Here is a 22395-nt window from a genome sequence, read left to right as displayed (position 1 = left end):
CAAAAAATAAATTAATAGATATATGGAGACAATATCACAAAACAAAAACCCAATTTACTTGGAGACGAAAAAGCACGTACAGGAGGTTGGATCTGTGGTGCATCTCAAGTGCCCTTTATAAAAATGGTGATGTGATGTCTACCGACATTAGACCATCAATATGTTCTGATCATCAGGCTATCTCATTAAAAATATTAAATAATCAACAAAAAGTTGGTCCAGGAATATGGAAAATTAACTGTAGTATTCTTAAAGATGAAGAATACAACATAAAAATAAAAAGAATTATTAAAAATGTAAAAAAAAATGAAAATAATCTTACTCCAGACTTGCTGTGGGAACTACTTAAAATAAAAATAAAAGAATTTTCAGCTAAATTCTGTGCAAGTAAAAAAAAAGAGATGAATGTTAATAAGCTAAACCTAACTAAGGAAGTCAATGTATTAACGAACAAACTTAATATCGCATACGATCAAAATATAGAAGAAAAATTAAAAAATAAAACTAATGACTTAGATAAGATTTATCATTGTGAAGCAAAAGGCGCCATAGTCAGAGCAAGGGTTAAATGGTTTGAAAAGGGAGAAAGAAATAACAATTTTTTTTTAGGATTGGAGAAAAACAATGCAAAAAGAAAACATATTACCATGCTCTTAAAAAGGAATGGAAAACATACTACGGATGTTCACGAGATACTAGAGGAACAAATTAGATTCTATGAACATCTGTATTCAAATAAAATTCTAACAGAAAATGAAATAAATAAATATTTACGAAATACTACAGTTAAAAAACTATCAGAAAAAGATAAAATAGAATGTGAGGGAATATTAACAGAAGGAGAACTAACAAAAGCAATATCTAACATGAAGTTGAATAAAAGTCCGGGTTCCGATGGACTAAGTGTCGAATTCTATCGTCATTTTTGGGAATATCTAAAAGATATTTTGTGTAATTCTTTAAATTACAGTTACAACAATAATAGTTTAAGTAACTCACAGAGGTTAGGTGTAATAAATCTTTTATTTAAGAGTGGAAAGAGAGAGTGTCTCGAAAACTGGAGACCAATTACATTGCTAAATGTAGATTACAAAATAATGGCACATGCTCTTTCAAACAGACTAAAAAAAGTATTACGGTCTATTATCAGTAATGATCAAAAAGGATATATTAATGAGAGATTTGGAGGAGAAAATATTAGACTAGTTGAAGATGTGTTGTCTTATACGAAAGAAAAGCAAATACCAGGAGCCATGATTTTTCTTGACTTTGCTATGGCATTCGACTCAATAGATAGAAAGTTAATGTTAAATGTTCTAAGAAAGTTTGGTTTTGGTTTATCTTTTGTACATTGGATAAATGTAATATACACAGGCACTAGATGTATGGTTAAAAATAACGGATGGGTTTCAAACAGTTTTAATATGGAATGTGGAGTACGTCAAGGTTGCCCATTGTCTGCACTATTATTTACAGTTGTAGTCGAGTTAATGGCAATGAATAATCCATTGTGTAAGGGAATTGAATTACCTGAGAATAAAGATATTGATATTATTGTGAAAATAGCTCAGCTCGCTGATGACACTGTGATTTTTACATCAGGTGAAAATAGTTTAAAATATTTTGTCACTGAAATCAATGCATTTTGTAATATTTCAGGGTTGAAGCTAAATAAAGGAAAATGTAAAGGAATCTGGATTGGATCAATTCAAAATAACCTAGCAACCCCTTGTGGTATCACTTGGACGAAAGAGCCAGTGAAATTCCTGGGAATTTATGTAGGCTATAAAAAAGGTGTTTGTGAAAAAAAAAACTGGGATGATAAAATTATGGAGTTAGAACATACTTTAAGACTATGGGAAAAACGACACCTTACCTTCTTTGGAAAAATGATAATAATTAAAAGTCTAGCAATTTCAAAATTAATATACAATGCTAGTATTATCAATGTACCAAAACATGTATTTCCAATGGTAGAGAAGTTACTGTATAGATTCCTATGGGGAAATAAAAAAGAAAAGATTAAGAGGAAAACACTTATAAATAAAATAGAAGAAGGAGGGGTTAATATGATTGATTTTTATGTAGTTGTGAACTCGTTAAAGCTAAACTAAACAGGTTTTTATGATAAGTTTATATTTGAACTAAAGACAGTGCCAATCTCCCAAGTAAAATGGGAAACAGAGTTTTTAAATAAGACTATGGTATGGAACAAAATATGGAATAATAAAGTCAAAGATATGAAACATATGGTAAAAGTTGCGCAATTCAATTTTAAACTTTTACATCGCATACTTGTTTGTAATAAAAGATTACATATTTGGAAATTGTCTAAAACTAATATTTGCGATAGATGTAAGAATGTGATAGAAAACGAAGAACATATGTTACTTAAGTGTAAAGTGATTAAGCCAGTTTGGAGGAAATTCAATATTCTTATTGCTTATTGTTGAATGTTTTCCTAATGAAACGCCAATACATTGGTTTGATATAGTTACTGGTTCCAAAGATAAACTTGTAAATGAGCTAACATCTATCTTTACGTTTTGTATATACAAATCCCGCATAAGGCTTAGTTTATTAGATAACATGATGGGTAACGAATCAAAAAGTATCTTGAATATGTTTAAGTTTGAATTAAAAAATCTTATATAAAATGAATACGCATGTAATCAGTATAAAGCAGTTATAAAATGGAATGATGTTAAAATTAAATTATTAGAATTCATAAAATAAGAAAAATATAAAACTAGTACAAGCTGTAGTGTAAAACTAACAAACACCTAGACTTATACTAAAACTAATACATGATAGAAATAAATGTATTAGGGTAAAACATAGACTGAAACACACGGTCAAACATATAAGTAAACAAACTGGTAAATGTAAAGGGCCAACATAGTAAGAAAAGAACTTTAAAGGAATAGAAATAGTGGAATGAAACAAATGTTATACAAGGCCAAAACATAAAAAGTAGCATATAATGTGTTTATAATAACTATATTAAACTGATTCGTAAATGTAAATAGGTATATTAATGTGTGTATATATTTGTAATGGATGTAATATAAGGTCAAAAGAAATAAAGAAACAAATTGTGAGTACTGATTTAAGATATAATAAAAGAAACAGCTACTTTTTAATACATTTCTTAATATAAAGTAAATTTAGATGATAAATAGTCGTACTTTTACTATAACTTGCAATAAACATAAAATGTACGTTTTTAAAGCATACTTTTACTCCATCGATTTTATGTACATGTATAGATATAGTGCCTTTTTAGCTGTTATATTGGATTTTATTGTTCTTTATTTTATAAAAATGTATGTATGTTATATAATATATATTTGTAAAAGGAATGAATAAATGTGGGTGACCCCCACGAAAGAGAAAAAAAACCAATATATTTTAGGGGTAAACAATTGCTACTTTCCTATTTATTAATTTCCAGATCCATATCAGTTGAAATACACTCATATTACTTGTAGGCCTAATGTCTTTTATTATTCAAAATTTACAAATTCTTGTTTAACTGCAGTGACTCACCTTTTTCTATTATAACATTTTCAGGTGATTCTGGTTCCTTTCTGCATTCCTCAGAAGCTATTTTTGCTTGGTCTAATTTCTCTGTTGAATAATTAAAATGTTGAGTCATTCCAAACTCACAGTTTGATTTTCATAGTAACTACCATTGTACATTTACATAACAGTATGAAAGTAATAATAATAATATTATTATTATTAGCAAACCCCTCCTCCTAAAATTGTTTTAACCCTTCCTATTTCTCTTTAATGCCTGTAGAGTAGGGTAGTCCGTGTGAAATTTATGATAGAAGTTGTCAACTTGAAATAGCTTTAATGGGTAAAAAAAAAGACAAAATTTATAGTGCTCGGATGTGAACAAATGATGTCTTACAGTATATCTTGGTATATTAGTTTCAATTTTTACTTAGGGCCTACATACCATTATTTTTTTCAACAATAATTTTGCAAATGCCTTACCGATTTCCTCTAACTTTCTCACAGCAACTTTAAAATCCTTATAATGAATTTTAACATCAATCAATTCTTGTTGCTGGAATTTGTCTACTACAATTGTTGCTAAATCGCTTTGCAACTTTTGACTTGAATACATCTTCCAAAGGTCTTGCAATGCTTTAGAGTCATAAGCAGCCAGATATAACACCAACGATCCAGATTCGCCTGATGTGATGTATAAATTAAACTTATTCTTGAAATAAGCAAAAAACCTTAAAACTCCATCGAAGAATGAATTTTCAGGCCATATCCAATTTGAACTTTGATTTTTACTAAGACGTACCATCAACTCAGCACCTTAAAAGATAAAATGTGACATTTAACAAATTACTATAATATTATATTACTTGACATTGGACTTTCCCAAAATAATATTGAAATCAAGATATACCATTGTTAGTTGTTAGTAATTGTTAGTAAATAATAGTGATGGGGTTTGCACTGCAAAATCCATAGTTACACGGTTTCCTTTTGGTCTTTTTTACTCTGCAATTACATTATATTACACGATGGCAATCTAACATGTAAAAATAAGCTGTAAGATATCCTTGTATCCTTATTACATTTTCTTATATTTTTGTTGTACGTGTGAATTGGGTATAAGCTATCTACCATTAAAAATTGTACTCAATCTGCTTAATTGTAAATTGTTTTAAAAAAAATATAAGCCAATAGATACCTTGACATGCTTCCAGGTCATCCACTGCAAGGTAAATTGATAAATAAGTTTATTACTGAACAGTATTTTAAATGTACCAATAACTAAATGAAATATAAATTGGTTTCTAAAATCAAATTTGCATGATGTTTTACTTTATTTTTGTATTTGTTTGTTTAACCATAGCAGTGTACCATGTTATTATTACTTAAACTTAACATCACTATCACAAAAGACCCCTAGAGGGAGTCTCCTAATTATCTAAAACAATCATTCACTCACACATTGTTGCTGTATACAATACAATTCGCAAAAATATGTTATATCATCACATTTTGTTGAACAAAAAATGATGGGAGGAAATCAATAGTGCTGCAATTTCAAAGACACTCTTTAATAAACATTCCAAGATAGTCTAAAAGTGCCAAATTTGTCTAGACCATACAGGAGGAGGTGATTGGAGGGTTATATTCCCTGCCTCCCATCTCTCAGGTGGTAACTATGTAATCATGTATACAAGGAATAAAAATTATCAAAACCTACATATTACATTTTTGACATTACAAAGTGTGACAGGCAGTTATTAAAAAGCTAAACAGTCCTATCATATCGTATACATTTTTTACCAAAAAAAAATTGCATATAAGTAACTTTACAATCTCGTTACAAAAAGTGAGCTGGTGAAATAACTTAATGTTTGTGGCCATCATAGAAAATGTGTACGGTAAATTTTGTAGGCCTAATGTGTACATAAACGGTAAAAGCTTACCGTTTTTCTGTAGTTTTTTCAAAGCAGCATCATAATCTGGTTCAATCTTTGTGTTCCACTGATCTATAAACTTTTGCTGATGAAGTGGTTCAATGATGCCTGCTAAACTCCTGAGAAGCTCTTTACTTGAATGCATGTCCACTATTTTTGATAAGCCAATCTGATCAGTTATGTATAGAAGAAAGACGAGTGAAGTAGTGGGATACACGTGCCATTCAAATGTAATTAGCTTGACAGATGGGCATACATTTGAAATATATTCTTTAAGCGGAGGGCATTCCCAGTTAGTGGATGATTCTTGTTTTTGATAAAGAGTAATCGGAAGTTCTGAATCTATAAAAGAAAAAAGAACAATTAAAAACATATTATTAGTATTGATTTCTAAAAATCCATCAGAAGGCTGAGGTTTAAGTATTTCAATCAGTAAAATGGCATAAAACACTAAAAAGTGTTAAAACAGCATATATTTGTCTCAAATTCAAATATAAATGCTCATAAATGTTTATTATTTAATTATTTATTTGCCTTATATATTGCTATGTCGTAACAAAATACATATAAATTATTTAAAAAACAATTAAATTAAAAGTTCACTAAAAAGGACGTACTGTATTTTTAACTTGTAGACTTGCTTCAGAAGGGGTTCTTAATTAGGGTACAGTATATACATAAAGCTACATACAATTAAATATTAAACTACAGTATATATCATCATTTATATTTATAAATCATTCATTTACTGAGGAAGGGTTTGATTACCTTTATCAAGTAGTAGATTCTTTGCACGTTGGTTAAGACGAAGTGCAAATCTCTCTATTTTGCCAGGTTGATCTGCTAATATCCCATTACTCTCAAGGTGGAATACTACCTTCCAAATATCTTTGGAGGCAAACTTTGACGTCAGTTTGTAGTATGCAATAACATGTAATAAACTTGCTCCGTCAACATTTTTTAAAGCTTTAAACAAGCGTTTCCGATATGGTGACAATACATGTACTAGTTGTTTATCAGCATTCTGATCTCGGTTAGATTGCTTAAACTCAAGTAAAAGATCTTCAGCAGCCTTAACTTCTGTGATCCTTGTAATCTCCAACAACAGGCTGACATTAGTAGGTGTAATGGAACCTTTTATCTCAAGCTTATTGAACAACTCATGTGCTATGACTGGTTTTTCATTCTGGTGAAAGTCCCCTATATCTAAGGAATCGCATAAGCAGAATTTTAACCAACAATAACGTTCACCATCATAGTGTTTGTTAAGATTAGCTTTCAACTCATCAAATTTCCCATTCAAGTCTGCCATGATTTCATTGCATTTTGATTTTTCTGTGAAAAAATGATAATTTTGTTGTCTAATTTTAAATTCTAGTTGTGATAGGTCTATTTATCAAAAAAACATTTTAAATATGTCCGGTGGTTTGATCGTGTATGTTAACTTGGTAATGGAAATAAAACTAGTTGATCTGATACCATGAATGATACACAGTCCCTATAAAAAATATAGCAAACATTCCATTCTATTTGGGTTTAATTTATTTCAAATATGTCCCACTTTCAAACAACCAACGGTGACTCCATAAGTGGCTTTTGTTCCGGGTGGACTATGGCCTAGCATTTGAGAAGTCCCACTGTGTGGGTGGTGTGGCCTCTGTAGTCATGATTTGATTTGTTAATGTTTAATAAACTAATAATCGTAAAATTGGTGCAATACTAATTTCTATTGATTTAGATTGCAATAATAGCAGCCATCTTGCTTAATATACTACCCCAATATTTTCATTTAGTTGTAGGCCTACACTGATTATTTAAAAAAAAAAAGCATGGTACTTTACTGTAGATTAAGTTATCAAGTCTATACAAAAGTCTTCTTCAGTGATGCAAACAATTTTTTTTGTAATTAGTTATAAACTTACACACTTGAAGATGAATATTAATTATGTTTGTGTGATAAAAGCCACTATATTCCACAGCAATTCCATAGGTAAAAAAGAACAGATTCACTTCTTCCTTCCTTTAAAACGTATTAAACAAACACCCAGGTCCATGCAGTATAGTTGACTGAAGTTCACAGATCTTTTGTACAAAATAGTTCAAGCATAACATGTCATCAGTATCTAGTTTGAATATTAATAGTTTATTGTTATGCACCTTTTTGTTATATTTTGAACCATACAAATTCCAAAGTACTGTATAATCAGGTATGTAGAACAGTACTGCAATATTTTTAGAATATAGAATAATTTACAAGACAAAATTTAACTTAAAGCCCCCTTCCCTACGTTTTTAAGATCTAATTTAAGATCACAAACTATATTTAATGTAAAAATAATACTATATGGTCCTATTGCGATAAATTTTTTCGTCTTTAAACGGTTAAAAATGTGAAAAATAAGTCGATTCTAATAATTATAGCGGCCCGCTATAAATCCCAAAATGCATTGCGTGCGGATTGATATTTTTGTTTTTCACCTGTAATTCGCCCACTTTTCGATCGATCGTGAGGCCAAAACAAATGGAAGACTCCTAACTTTTCAGCGAAAATACCGGGTTTTCCCCAATTTGTATCAACGGAGTCTGGCAAAAATAGAAAGACAATTAATGCAGCAACTATACAACGTCAGGCTAGGTATATAGGTAGCGTACGATGTTCGTACGTTACCGATGTTTACCAGCTAGGCCTACAAAACTAAGCCTAGCTAGGCTAGGCCTAAGACCGTCCACGAGAGGTCGATCGCCGCGAGCTACTTAGGTAGTGCATTGTTTCTCACTTTTTATCATAATTTACCATAAAACGTACATTTAAGACAAGGAATGACATGGTTTAATGTTTTTAAAGTGATATATATGTATTATTTTCCAAAAAACGTCCAAAATTGCAGGGAAGGGGTCTTTAATGTTGTGAATTTTTTTATTTAAATATTTAAATTACACAATAGTGCTGAAGAATTTAAAATGTCTAAATTCTTAAAACTTCTGTACAAAATAGTTAAAGCATTGCTATACAGAACTACAAATTGTTCACAATTCATTATTCAAAATACAAAGGCAAAAGAAAGACTAAGTTAGAAATAATAAGGGCAAAGGGACCAGCTACAATACTGCAATTTCTGCATTATTCAGAATAAAAATGAACAACAGTGTAGTTAAATCATTCTATTTTGGAATTACTTAGAAAAATTTATATATGAAAAGGTGTAACACAAAGTCTATTTCTGCTGCATAGCGTCGACTGCATTTCTGTTAAACTGCTAATACAAATTGCTGTACAGGTAACCATTTAAAACAAAAAAATTATATGCAAACCTCTCAATAATCGCAGGAGTTTCCCAATATTTTTTTAGAATATACACACAAAAAAAAACACATCCTGATAATTTATATATTGTATTACTTTCTGCAGTCTTATAAAAATATGAAAATACATTGCCCCAATTGCATTATTTTTTCTGGCAAAAATTTTTGTGAAAGCACCTTCTACTTTTTATAGCACGCTTTCTTGTGCTTGGATATGATTTCATAAATTCTCCTGATATTTTATTTTTCCAATTTGAGAACTCTGCATAACGTAATATTACAGTTATTGTAATAATATCGTTTATTATCAATGCTTATAGTTCTACACAATGTTTTCCCAAGTCTCTGGAGAGGTGAGAAAATTTCACGAAGTAATTTTATTTCAAGCCTAGTCATGATTTGGTTTTGGTTAAAGTGTCAATCAATTTTTCAATATTTTGTAACTCTTGCACACGTTGTCGGATCTAAAAAATAAATTAAAAAAATAAATATTACAAACAGTGTCCTAATTTATGCCATTATAATATCATGAATTATTCATGATTTCTGCCTGCCTAACCTGAAAATAATGCATTCTGGCCTTATGTTATGCTATAAGAAGGTTTTTTTGTACTTAATGAGAACAGTTACATATTCATAAAATAATTGTTTTTAAATTGTAAGTTCCTGACTTGCCTTGTTGCTGTTTTGTTGCTGCTTTACACTCTGAACTTTTTCGTTGTAATGTGGTATTTTTGTTTTTTTCAGCTTTGAAATTTGAGATTTTAGTTTAGTTTCTTGCAATTTAAATTTTGCTAATAAATTTGTTATGTCTACCAATCCCTGTAAATGACAAAATAACAAAGGTAAAACACAAATAATAATTTTTTAAGTAGTTTATTAGCTGCTGTTTTCACGGATTTTTTTGAGAGCTCTACAACTTTCGTATGTCCTTGATTCACACCGAAATGCTTAAGGTGATATCATAAATAATGTTGCCGAACTTCCGACAGCACAAAAAAAAAAGGTGATATGGTAGAAACTGCACAATGGGGGTAATACCATTAGATAGAATTTCTACTGAACTTACCTCAAGTTGCACAGCAACAGTACATGACGGTGATATGGTAGAAACTGCACAACCAGAGGGAGTAATGCCATTAGATAGAAGGTCTACAGAAGCTGCTTTGGTTAATGTTTTTATATCATCTTGATAATTGCACAGTATAGAGTAAACATCATTTGTTGAACACACAACAAAAGCTATATAAAGGAGAAAAAATATATACATTTGACTACCTAAAGAACTACTATAGACAAACAATTGTTTCCAACAATTTCTAAATTTTATTATTTAAAATACATCCAGAAACCGATCCTTGAATTAAAGAAAATATTGAAAATCCATTTCAAAAAAGGCATCAAAAGCCATACCATTTACTTGGGTAACCTCATATTGTTTTTTAAGTGATCGTATTCCACTAGCAACATCCAACATCAAATCTGTATTATTCTCTAGGATTAATTAAATTGGGATGCTCTGCTTGATGATAAAAGTTGTAACCAGGCATGGGAAACATTTATGGAAATCTACAATGCAGAAACTGAAAAATATATACCTAAGAGGTCAATGAGACAGAACATGAAACCTGTATGGCTGAAAGCTAGAATAAAGAAGAGTATAAAGAAGAAACACAAATTATACAAAAATTACAGACAGACAAACCAGTACAAGGACTACCTTGAGTACAAGAAACAGAGGAATGTCGCAAGTGCAAACGTGAGAAAGGCACGTATAGAACATGAGCAAAAGTTAATGAAGAACTTTAAGAAAAATCCTAAGCCAGTATACAAGTACATTAGGGAACAACAAAAAGTAAAAGAAGGTATAACTAATCTTGTAAAAGAAGATGGAAGTTTGAACGAAAATGACCAGGAAGCAGTTGAAATGTTGAGCAAATTTTTTCAATCTGTATATACCCATGAACCAGATGGTGACCTACCCCAGTTTGATAGCAGGAACAGCGACAACATTCTTGAAAATATTGTATTTTCGGTAGAAGATGTTCAGAAAAAATTAAATCAACAGCAACCAAACAAAGCTCCTGGTCCAGATGGTGTCCATCCTATGGTTCTGAACCAATGTGCCAGTTCTCTAGCTCATCCACTTACTATCATTTTCAAGCTCTCACTTGAGACAGGTAAATTACCAAAAGATTGGAAGACTGCAAATGTCACACCAATTTTCAAGAAAGGATCCAAGAAGAAAGCTGAAAATTATCGGCCCATCAGCCTAACATCAATACCATGTAAAGTTTTTGAATCAATCATCAAAGACAATGTGCTTGGCTTTGCTAAAGGAAGTAGAATGCTGTCTAGGTGTCAACATGGATTCCTAAGTGGTAGGTCTTGTCTAACAAATTTGCTACAAACATTCGAAACAGTCACCGAAGCTCTAGATAGTGGTGAAGATGTGGATATCGTATACCTTGATTATATGAAGGCGTTCGATAGCGTTCCACATCGAAGACTAACGCCCGTATTCTTAAACCGGACTTTAGTCGTAGTTCGAAGTTCGACTTGGAAAAGTCGTAGTTCGAGCTATTACTTCAAATTCGATTAAAAAACGAAGTAGTCGAAGTTTGCAGTTCGACTTAATGAAGTCGAGCTTTTAGTCGAGTTGCACACGTCTGGGTAACAAAGGCTATACATTGGCCAATGACAAGAGAGTATTTGAGGAGCAGACGAAATTTTGCGCATTGATATCACTTTCCATTTCTTACAACACTTTTTACGCATCAGGACTATATACATGAAAAATAATTTTAATCGTTAATTATTAGAACAATATCAGTATTAATTTAACAGTGAAGTATATTTGATTAACAACAAATAAAATCTTAAAAATATATTTAGGAACCATGGCGGTACGGTAACTTTTATATTTTCTAGGCCCCCAACAAAGTATGATCGCCACGAACCACGCACTTCATAGCGTGACAAGAAAGCGCTAGGCCCCCTAAACATTCCATCGCGTGGTGAATTGCCGCATCTCCCATTGTCGCTATGGCGTGACGTAGCTCAAGTCGGACTTGCGCGAAGAAAATAATGTAATTTGTATACAGTTGTAAATAAAGATGATTTTCATTATTATAATTTATACCAATGTATATTTAATTAAGCTAATATAAATATAGATATTTCATTCTTCAATATCTGGCCAATATAACAACTCAATGACTGTTACGTTTTTTATAAACATCGTTTAAAAACCATTTAGTCGACCATTTAGTCTTCCCCCTCCAGGACTAAAAAAATCGATCAAAATCCGTCTCGATTTAGTCGAGGTTGGCCTGATTTAGTCGGTGATTTAGTTGAAGTTCGGTTTATGAATTAAAATGACGTCATTTTTTTAGTTTTAGCTCGAACTACGACTAAAGTCCGGTTTAAGAATACGGGCGTAATTCACAAGCTGATAGGCTATGGAATATCTGGTAAGACTATAAATTGGATTGCTGAGTTTCTGGCAGGAAGAACACAGAAAGTAATTGTAAGAAATACAACATCCAAGCCGGTAGATGTAGTGAGTGGAGTCCCACAAGGATCAGTCCTTGGCCCAATCCTATTCATCCTCTTCATAAACGATCTTCCAGATAAAATTATCAGCGCAGACTTTAACATGTTTGCAGATGATGCAAAGATTATAAAGACCATCAAAGAAAAATCGGATTCAAGAAAACTTCAAATTGATCTTGATAGGGCTCAGGAATGGTCAGAAGGCTGCTAAAATTCAATACCAAGAAATGCGAAGTGCTCCATGTTGGTAGAAAGACAGAGAAATCAGAATATTGTCTAAATGGAGAAACGTTATTGGCAGTAAACGAAGAAAAAGACCTTGGTGTTATCTTCACTAGCGACTGCAAGCCAAGCCGACAGTGTGCTGCAGCAGCAGCTAGAGCGACGAATAGTATGAGAACTGTCAAAAGAACATTCAAAAATATTGACAAAGAAAGTTTTCAGGTCATGTACAAGGCATACATCCGTCCACATATGGAATACTGTATACAGTCCTGGTCTCCTTACTATAACAAAGACAAAAAAATCTTGGAGAAGGTGCAGAGAAGAGCTACAAAGATGGTCAAGTCAATAAGTGATCTACCATATGAAAAAAGGTTAGAATATCTTGATCTTCAACCATTAGAGACAAGAAGACTACGAGGAGATTTGATTGAAGCTTTCAAAATGTTGAAAGGCTTTGAGGATATTGACCCAAAAGATTTATTTAAATTGTCTCACAACATCAGAACCAGGGGACACAGCTTAAAACTATATCGTCCAAAACTTAGAGGAAATCTTATGTGCAGGGTCAACTTTTTTACCATCAGAGTCATACATCACTGGAATTCTCTGCCTGAATATGTAATACAAGCCTCTTCAGTGAACATCTTTAAGTCTAGACTTGACAACTATTTTCGGCTAGAAATGGAATCTAATAGGCACTAGCCTAAACTATTTCCATCAAACATTAAGTGTAAGTGTAAGTGTACATCCTTATATGGAAACTATGAATATTAAACAAAAGACATTAGAATAAATGATTATTCATCAAAGTCATTTGAATATTTTGTATCACATAATTTTTGAGATGAGAGAAATTATTATAATGGTGTAGCGGTAATAAAAATGACAATAGAGCTAATGAGAGATGATCATTGGCTCTCTGAGAAAGCAGTCTAAATATAAATAAAAACAAAAAAACTATAACAAACATGATGATAATAAATCAATCTCCTTTAAATTAAATGTCGGGGATGGATTTAAATAACTTTTGTAACTTTATATTTGCACAATTAAAAAATAACTTACTTCTTCAGTAGTTGGGTATTGTGCAACACAAATGCTAGGAACATGTTGTAGGCCGGGTAATCTCTGATACAGCTCTTCTGTAAGGTAAGGCATGAAGGGGCTTAGAAGCTTCAGGCCAGCCTCAATACACATGAACAGAACAGAGCGTGAAACATTACCAGAGACTGATTCATCATCATATAATGATGGCTTGATTGTCTCCTTTGTATAATAAAAAGAGAAGATTGTAGTTAATTCTTCAAAAACCAGGCACATTGGCCTTATTCACTGGATTTGTTATATTAGGCATCTCAGAAACTAGCAGCTGATATTGTTATCTCCTTCATTAAACAGTTTGTAGTGCAATACAATGTTTTGATTAATATTACTGTATATACTTATTGATATTACTCAACTTAAAATCAATTGAACCTTTATCTAACAGATATACATATATAGTACTGTACCTCATACCAGGTACACATCACACAGGCATTGCCGCCAAAACTGACGTATTGCTGATGTCACCACTGTCAGGTTGTAATCATGAAAACCAGAATTACAAATTTCCGCTGTATGGCTGAGCTTAGAAAGGATCCAGCGGTCAATTGGTCTGCTGTTTTGCATAACCTGTAGAGGTAATATACAGAGCAAAATCAACTTAACAACATTGAGAAGTTCACAATTATAAAACATTTGTATTTAATCCAATTATATAAACTAAAATAAATATAACATACACTCTCATTACTCATCAGCTTAAAATCACTTCCAAAGTGATTGTAACCAAACTTGACAGCATTCCAAATCTTGTTACAAAAATGTCTGTATTCCACAAGCTTCAGAACATCCAAGTTTAAATCCACACCTTAAAAATCAGAATCGTTTTGTTTCGTTATTTATTTGACCAGTATAAAATCAATAAAAAAAATTTTTTTTAAAGATTAAATATTGCTGTGCAGGGCCAGTTTAAGCCGAGTCAGCTACCCCTATTTTTTTTAAATGTCATTAAAATAGTAATACACTATTTGCACCTAAATCATAAGAGTGCATTTGCTCAAATAAATGACCACAGAAATATATGTGTGAATCTTGTAATAATATAAATAAGTTATATTGTTTTATACGAATTATTCATTCATTCTCAATTTAGGTTTATTGCCAAGGATAACCATAGTGATTTGACATTGATTTGGCAAACCCTTCCTCTTCACAAGATAAACATTGTACTGTACTCACAACAAGATGTTCTAAAAACACGGCCATATACATGGCTGCAGTCGCGTGCTCAAGTTAGTGTTTACCGACTAACCGACCGAAAGACCAACCGACATAGTGAACTGTAGAGTTGCGTTGCATGCGACTAAAAACGAAGTTTGAAACCAGGACCCTAAGATCGGGGCGCTAGTTCCGTTTCGCACCTGTTTTTATTTCGACTTCCTTTTGACTCCAAATTGTTAAGCAACTTATTGTGAATACCACACCTTAAAATTGGGCCTCATAAGTACTTTTATGAAGAAGAATCACATAAAAAGTAACAAATAAATCCTTAAATTGATGATTTTACAGACATGTTTCTCGCATACCGTTCGCCGCGAATTTAGCATACTCGAAGTTCAATATTTTCCTTTCTATGGAGCGCCAAAAGAGCAACAACAATAGATGGTTAAAACCTCAGTGGAATGCGTCTTCTTTTAATGCATTTATTATTGAAATACACGTTTAATTGTAATATATTTTGTCAATAAAAATGCTGTAACATTTTACTGCTAATAATTTGCTGTTTTCAAATAGCAACCAACCTAAGAGTAAGACTAAGACTAAGAGGCATATTATTTAGATTAAGGTATACCCCTACAGTACATGTAATATGATGATGAATTTGTCGATTTTCATTCCTAACTAAAAGCTCCTGAAAAAACCATGTACAGTATCAACAGTAATATTTTTGTTGCATTGACAAAATATGATAAAATTGAACGTAATTTTCACCAATAAATGCATTAAATATACACAATTTACTGAGTTTTTAGCCCTCTATTATGATTGCTCTTTTGGCGCTCCATAGAAACAACAACATTGAACATCGAGTATGCGAAATTCACGAACCGATGTGCGAGAAACACGTCTGTAAATTCATCAATTTAAAGGATTTATTTTTTACTTTTTGTGTGATCTCCTTCGTAAAAGTATTAAAGAGGCTTAATTCTAAGGTGTGGTACTCACGATAAAGTTACTTAACCAATTTTGAGTCGAAATAAACGACAGGTGCGAAACGGAACTAGCGCCAAGATCGGTAGGCAAGCATCGTAACCACCAAGCTACCACGCCACTCTTCCTTTGAAATATCAAGCAGGGGAAAAGAATTTGTACATACTGTGAAAGGAATCATTACCTAAAACATTTTTATTCAGGAAGACCATCGGTTCCACATTCTGGAAGGCCATTTGGAAAGTTTGCTCTTTGACCTTCAAGAGCAGCTTTCAATTCTTTGTTGTCATGTTTTAAGTTGCTGTTTTTGAGGCGGTCTTGCATAGCATCAAGTGATACGCCCTCTATAACGTCAATAGGGTCAATGACGTTACCAAGTGATTTGCTCATTTTGCGTCCATGAGCATCTCGTACCATTGAATGGCGGTATACCTGAAGTAAATGACAAAATAAATAGTTCTTTCAAATTAACTTGTAAAATGTATCAACTATACCTTTATTGATTATAGATAGTAGCTTTAAAATTTAGCAATTATTTTCATGTTCTTAATAATAATAATATAATAATAAGGTTCAATTTACTATAGCGCAAAATGCAGGACGCCTCTAAGCGCTGAACAATCAACAGAAAAAAGAAGAGCAAAACTAAAGAAAATGCAAATTAAAAAGATGGGATTTTAGGAGTTGTTTGAATGTGGTGAGTGATTCAGCATTCCTGATATAATTTGGAAGGGCGTTCAAGAGAACAGCAGCTGACCACGAAAAGGCACGTTGTCCATAAAATTTTGTTGAACGACCTCAGAGTTTGTTTTGGCTTGTATGGAGAAATGATCAGATAGAAAAGTTGGAGCCATTGGTTTGTTATTAAGAGAAATTGGTTTGTTATTAAAGTGTTTTTTTGTTTTTTTCAGCAGTATAGGAAATTTCAGGTTTTTTTTTGATGATTTTTATTTGAAGATAGCATTTGTTTACATTAAAGGTAATCTGTTTCATAACTTTAATTTGTCATAATTACCTTTTTAAATGGAATTTCTCCTGTTAGCCTCTGTCCCAGCATCACCATACTTGCCACCCAGAAAAACAGTATATCATAGCCTGTTTCTAGCACAGTTGATGGATAATACTGTGACAGGTCAGGAGTCTAGAAAATAAATAAATAATATTTATCAACTCTGGTATCATTGAATCTGCATTCCCAGCATCTCTTGACTTTCATTGTGTGTCTTTTTTTTTCTTGTAGTGGAGCTGTAGCTTGGTGGTTAACATGCTTGCCTTCCAATCCTAAGGTCCAGGGTTCAATCCTGATCGAGCGCCAGGGTTGTAACTCCACTCCCTAAGCCTTAAATGAGACTTAGTTTATAAGCATGATAAATTATTAAATAGTTTATCCATCCTGTAATTGGCGAGTTACTCGCTGTTGGTTGCGCATGAAATTAAACTTTGTTTTTTAAATCCAATCTTTAGATTTTCATTCTTTGGCATATATTTCAATGTTTTTTTCTAAATTCAATTCAATTTGATTTCACTTAATACAAGGTACTTTTTCAGAAATAAACAAACTTTAACAATATCAATATCACAAACTCTTCTTAAATTATATCTTACCTCATCAGGCCATCCATGAATGGCAAATGGAAATATACCAGAAGAGAACCACATATCCAAAACATCATCATCTAAAAAAGACATTTATTGAATTGTATTTTAATCAAACAAACTACTCTACCAATAAATTAAATCTTAAAAAAGGATTAAATATACACAAATTTTAACAGCCAAATCTTTAAAAATTTGTTTTTGTACCTTGTCTTAATTTAATCTTGTTTGTTAGCACACCAAACCGTTCAGCTGCTTTTTTTCTAGCCGCCTCCTCCGTGTGAGCACTCACCCAATATTTTGAATCAATGTCCTGTGAAGAAGCATGATTATTTTATTAATATTATAATCATACAGCATTTATTTTCACATGCTATTAATGAATAAGGTTAAATTTCCATGTCAACAATCAAGGTTCAAATCCTAGTTATTTTAAAGTGTAAGAATTTTTTTCTATCCATAGATTTCAGATGTGTTTAGTTTTAACACCAAGACACAGAGCCACAAAAACAATCCTACTGTCTTGGAGGTCAAATAGACGTAGAGATCAAAAGCCCTAATCATATTATTCTGTTGGCATTCAGTATGTATGATGCGATTGCTATGTGCCAAATACCTATGTTTTCTGTGTAATAACGTACCTTCCCTACTGGAAATGCATCATCGTCAATTGTCACAAAATATGCTGGGATACGATGACCCCACCATAGTTGTCGAGATAAACACCAATCTCTGTTAAAATTTATGAAATTGTTAAAAATTAATAATAAAAAAAAGTTTTGTGATAATAATAATGAAAACAATGTCAGCAAGTAATCATTAAAATCTCCATGATTGATGATTGTGATAAATGTTGACAATTAAACTGGGTGATGATATAATGACATTGATTATGATGATAATGATCTGGTGATGAAAAATAATAACAATAATTATATCAAAGTGCTTTGACTGGAGATCCAGAGACTTGACTTAGAGGGATCATCTTAGATACTCACCTGCTGGTTCCATGTTTTTATATGCATATCAGAGATGATCTCCAAATCTCCATCTTCAACTGCTTTCACAGCAGCAGCAGCCATTTCAGTGCAGTTTACAAACCATTGAGGTTTTATCAGTGGTTCAATAATGTCCTTTGAACGACTGAAAATGAATTAAATGTTAAAAAGTTAGGTATTTGTATATGTAATATACCAGGCTATACAAAAATGAGGACATTCTCTGGTATAAGACCAAAACAACAACATTCCAGCTTCATACAGTCATATTGTAGAGATGTGAAAAAGCATAGAGGTATCATAGTGAACACTGTAATATCTCTATGGAGAAAGGAAGTGAACAGCATGGTTTAATAAAGATATGAATTTCACGGACACAAATCAAACAGCTTAGAAATGCTCCGTTAAGTATAACCGTTTTATTCAATGATTGAATATGTGTGTATGGTACGTATGGTAACTGAAAATAACAGAAAGTATAATTCCTTCAAATTGATATTCAAATACAGTAGTACATATGAAATACTTTAAACCTTGCTATCATATAAATATGATTATATATGTGTTGTGATTTTAGGTCGGTGCTGGAATGGCCTGATAATGAAAGCTACTAGGCTTACCTTAACAGTCCCGCTTGTCCTAAATCACACAAGTATCCGAAAGCAGTAAATCCAAATATATTGGTCAATTCCGGTTGCGTCCGTTTCTCCTTGGTTCCTGCTTCGAATAGACCGGTTCGGGCGGCGTCGAGGTCCCACGTTAACATTTGCATACCCCCTGTATGCAGATCAAGCTATCGGGGCGACGCCCTCGTTCGGTCGGAGGGGTGGTCTGTTTACCCAGCGGGCGCCGTTCACAACACTCCTCCCATGTTTGAAAAGCGGGCACCCCGTCCTGGATCCACATGAGGTGCTCCAACTGGGTATCCGGCAGGAGGATAATCCGGTCCGTTGGACCCCATCAGCAATCACCGGTCTTCATTGGTAGCGATGAAACGCAGGCCCTTGCGTTGATCGGCCGTAAAGCCCGTCACTCGGCTGGTCACGCTAAAGTATGTCCTGGGGAAATGCCGAAGGTAGGCGGTGGCTACGGCTTCCGTGGAAGCGTAGTCTGCCAGAAGCAGACGCTGCTCCTTCAACACACGACTTAGACGCAGGATGTCCAAGACGCGATAGTGGCACTCCTCCCCAGTGACATCGCCTTGAACTCCAGAGACTTCAAGACACAGGATGCGGTGGTGGCGGCCGTCCAAGCAACGACCCAACACCCTCTTTAGCAGCAGATCTTGTCTCGGCCAATCTGTAGGCGGGGCCGAATGGTCCAATCCCACTCCCCCGATTACTCGAACATCTCGAGTTCGGGCTAAGGCCAGAAGCCTATCGAATTGGACCGTTGTCGGCGAGTAGCCAGGAGCCACTCCCAAGCCCACCGCACAGCCGTTCCTCGCCAGTCCGCCAATCTCCCGCTCGGTGGGGTAAGTGGTTGGATCGCCAAACAGGGCAATCCCGCCTACCACTTCCACAGGCTGTGTTCCACTTCTCACCCGCACCGCTCGCTCCACGTCCCAGAGGTCCGCTCGTCGGGAAAGTTGCAGGTCCCTCTGCAACCGATCCAGATGAAAACAGGCGTCGAACACTTTGGGCGCCGAACCAAGCGAAGCCGATGTACCCTGCACAATCGGTGGCGCCACCACTGATCTACCCTCCTTCGGTGCCGGGGCATCGCGCTTGGTCGGTCGCTCTCCATGTTCTCCCTCTGCCGCCTTCCTCTTCGTCGACTTTTTGGCGGTCTGGTCCACGGCCGGCTCCTCCTCCTCAGCCCGACGACCACACTCCTTCACCAGCTCCTCACCAAAAGAGGCGATGAGAGCGATCACACAGCCAGGGCTGCAAATTAAGGGGTATTTGGTCGCATTTGCGACCTCATTTTTCTGGTTGCGACTAAAGAATTAGAATAGGTCGCGCCTAGCGCGACAAGATCGTCTGCTTGTGCGAGTTGTTTCAAATTGAAGTCCAGTGTGTTTTTCCCTATTTCAACACTGTTGTAATTTAATCTGTCTCTCCACACACGACGTCGTACGTACGTCACCACCACCACAGAGTCAGATTCATTCAAGCGTGCAAAGCCGCTAAACATTTTACACTCGTTGTGATTGGTAGTTCGTCCATTTATAAGCATGCTGCCTTACCCAATCACACAAAGGACACCAAACACACAGTGTGTGACATGGACGCACACAAACCTCGTGGAAAAAATCACCTCCGTTTTAAAGAAGGAAGCCGCCGTAGTACACAGCTCTGTGGAGAGAAGTTAACCAGAGCGAGCGCGGCAGATACAAAGGATTTTCGCCGCGCAGTATCATCGGCATTTATTATGCATTATAAATAAATGGTTATAATGTAGCTATTACTAATTAATGATTACTATAAAATGTAATTAATGATGTAATAATAATTATAATAATATCTATTCATTAATAAATTAATTTATTAAACAGCAGTATTGTTTATAGATAGCTGTAGATGTAATACTTGATTTATTTACATTACAAACAAACGGAAAAATATTTTCAGTCATGTAAATATAAAATAAATGTAAATATGGCAGAGCGCATGCTCACATTACACCACCACCACCGCCCGCGCACGCTTTTTTTTGCGACAAATTGTACTCCACACGTTTTTGCGGCTATACTAGGCTCCGATCTTCCCGCCGGCGGCCATTACATCACATCATCTTGTCGTGACGTGTTTTTCATCAAGAAAAGATGAACAAAAAAATTTCTGATTTTTTTAAGTCTTCTACCTCGGTCTCGGAAGAACAAGAAAGTTCAGACGAATCAATAATTACTGATGATAAGCCCGATTCTATGTCGCTGTCGTCTGATGATGAAGAACCTTTGTTGGAAGAAGATAGAGTTAGAGAGGATGACCTAGGCCTAGAAGAAGGCCAAGAGGAGACCGCAGAAATTGCAGAGCGCCCACGGTTCGCTGCTAAAAACAGGCCTAAACCATACCATTTCCAGGAGAAGTGGTTAAAAGAATTTCCATTTCTGCGCTATTCAAAGACAGACAACATTATGTGGTGCGCGTATTGCAAAGATAATGCAGGAAAAAAAAGTACTTTAGCTACAGGAGTCCAGGGAAGATTTAAAAGAGAGACTTTGACGCTCCATTCTAGATCAAAGTCACATCAAGCTTGCCGTGATAACTGGCTTCGCAGACAACAAAAACATCCTTCGCAATTACAGCGGGCTTTTTTGCAAAGTCAAAAGACAAAGCTGTTAGAAGTAAAAAAAAAGATGAACATCGCTTATTTTATTGCAAAGGAAGAGTTGCCGTTTACAAAATTTGGACCTTTAGTAACACTGCACCACAAAAATGGAGCGGAAATCACACCAACGTATGCCAACCACCAAGTGTGCGCCCAGCTAATCGGCGTAATAGCAGATTCGATGAAAGAACGATTTGCAAATGATGTTGACAAACAGCGATACATTAGTATTTTGATCGATGGCGACACGGATATCTCAGTCAAAGAGTGCGAGATATTATACGTTCGGATGCTAGAAAATGGTTTGCCTGTAAATCGTTTGGTTGGTCAAGCCGAAGTAGAACATGCTCATGCAGCTGGTAAGTTTAATTAAATTCTTCAGCCTAGGCCTGAATAGCAAATCACAAAACAGTATTAATTGTTATTAAATAATATTAATTTAGGCCTACTCTCATTTTTTACTAATACTAACTGCCTAGGCCCTAGGGTAGGCTACTCTACTCAGTAGTGGGCCTGTATATAAGATTTAAAATTAAAAACTGAGTGATTACTAGCCCAGGCCTCTCTCTACACACAGTGACAAGATCAGAGGAGCCCAGGAACAGATATTATTAACAAATTTATTTTTGTTTTAAAGTATAAATTACTATTACTTAGCAATATACAAACTTTATTTTTAAAATATACACCTGTTCTATTAATTTTGCAGGGGTTTTTTCTACAGTGGAGAA

General features: G+C 34.2%; 3 protein-coding genes across 5 annotated transcripts; 1 reads left to right on the top strand and 2 right to left on the bottom strand.

Annotated features, from left to right (window-relative positions):
* Positions 1-7592: 7592 nt before the first annotated feature.
* On the bottom strand, positions 7593-19163 carry LOC140049208 (uncharacterized). 3 transcript variants are annotated; one of them, XM_072094039.1, is made up of 13 exons: positions 19012-19096; positions 18392-18536; positions 18035-18125; positions 17601-17706; positions 17403-17473; positions 16813-16938; positions 15982-16229; positions 14327-14454; positions 14054-14216; positions 13608-13808; positions 9832-10004; positions 9438-9584; positions 7593-9226 (listed from the first exon to the last, which is right to left on the bottom strand). In XM_072094039.1, the coding sequence occupies exons 5-7, from the start codon at positions 17454-17456 to the stop codon at positions 15993-15995; spliced, it is 417 nt and encodes a 138-aa protein (XP_071950140.1). In that variant the 5' UTR covers positions 17457-17473; positions 17601-17706; positions 18035-18125; positions 18392-18536; positions 19012-19096; the 3' UTR covers positions 7593-9226; positions 9438-9584; positions 9832-10004; positions 13608-13808; positions 14054-14216; positions 14327-14454; positions 15982-15992. The 3 variants fall into 3 exon arrangements, with proteins under 3 accessions (XP_071950140.1, XP_071950141.1, XP_071950142.1); XM_072094040.1 differs by lacking the exon at positions 19012-19096 and having other exon boundaries at positions 18392-18681; XM_072094041.1 differs by lacking the exons at positions 7593-9226; positions 9438-9584; positions 9832-10004; ... (4 more) ...; positions 16813-16938; positions 17403-17473 and having other exon boundaries at positions 17662-17706; positions 19012-19163.
* On the top strand, positions 10324-13244 carry LOC140049052 (uncharacterized). The gene is made up of 2 exons (XM_072093866.1): positions 10324-11280; positions 12501-13244. Exons 1-2 carry the CDS (start codon positions 10324-10326, stop codon positions 13242-13244), a joined length of 1701 nt encoding a protein of 566 aa, XP_071949967.1.
* LOC140049051 (valine--tRNA ligase-like) lies at positions 13451-14920 on the bottom strand. Its single transcript, XM_072093865.1, has 5 exons — positions 14899-14920; positions 14327-14454; positions 14061-14216; positions 13608-13808; positions 13451-13474 (listed from the first exon to the last, which is right to left on the bottom strand). Exons 1-5 carry the CDS (start codon positions 14918-14920, stop codon positions 13451-13453), a joined length of 531 nt encoding a protein of 176 aa, XP_071949966.1.
* Positions 19164-22395: the final 3232 nt, after the last annotated feature.

This window comes from Antedon mediterranea, chromosome 5 (genome assembly GCF_964355755.1).
Source record: "Antedon mediterranea chromosome 5, ecAntMedi1.1, whole genome shotgun sequence".
Classification (NCBI taxonomy): domain Eukaryota; kingdom Metazoa; phylum Echinodermata; class Crinoidea; order Comatulida; family Antedonidae; genus Antedon; species Antedon mediterranea.
The sequence above is the reverse complement of the archived record's forward strand: the minus strand, read 5'-3'. Positions and strand labels throughout refer to the sequence as shown.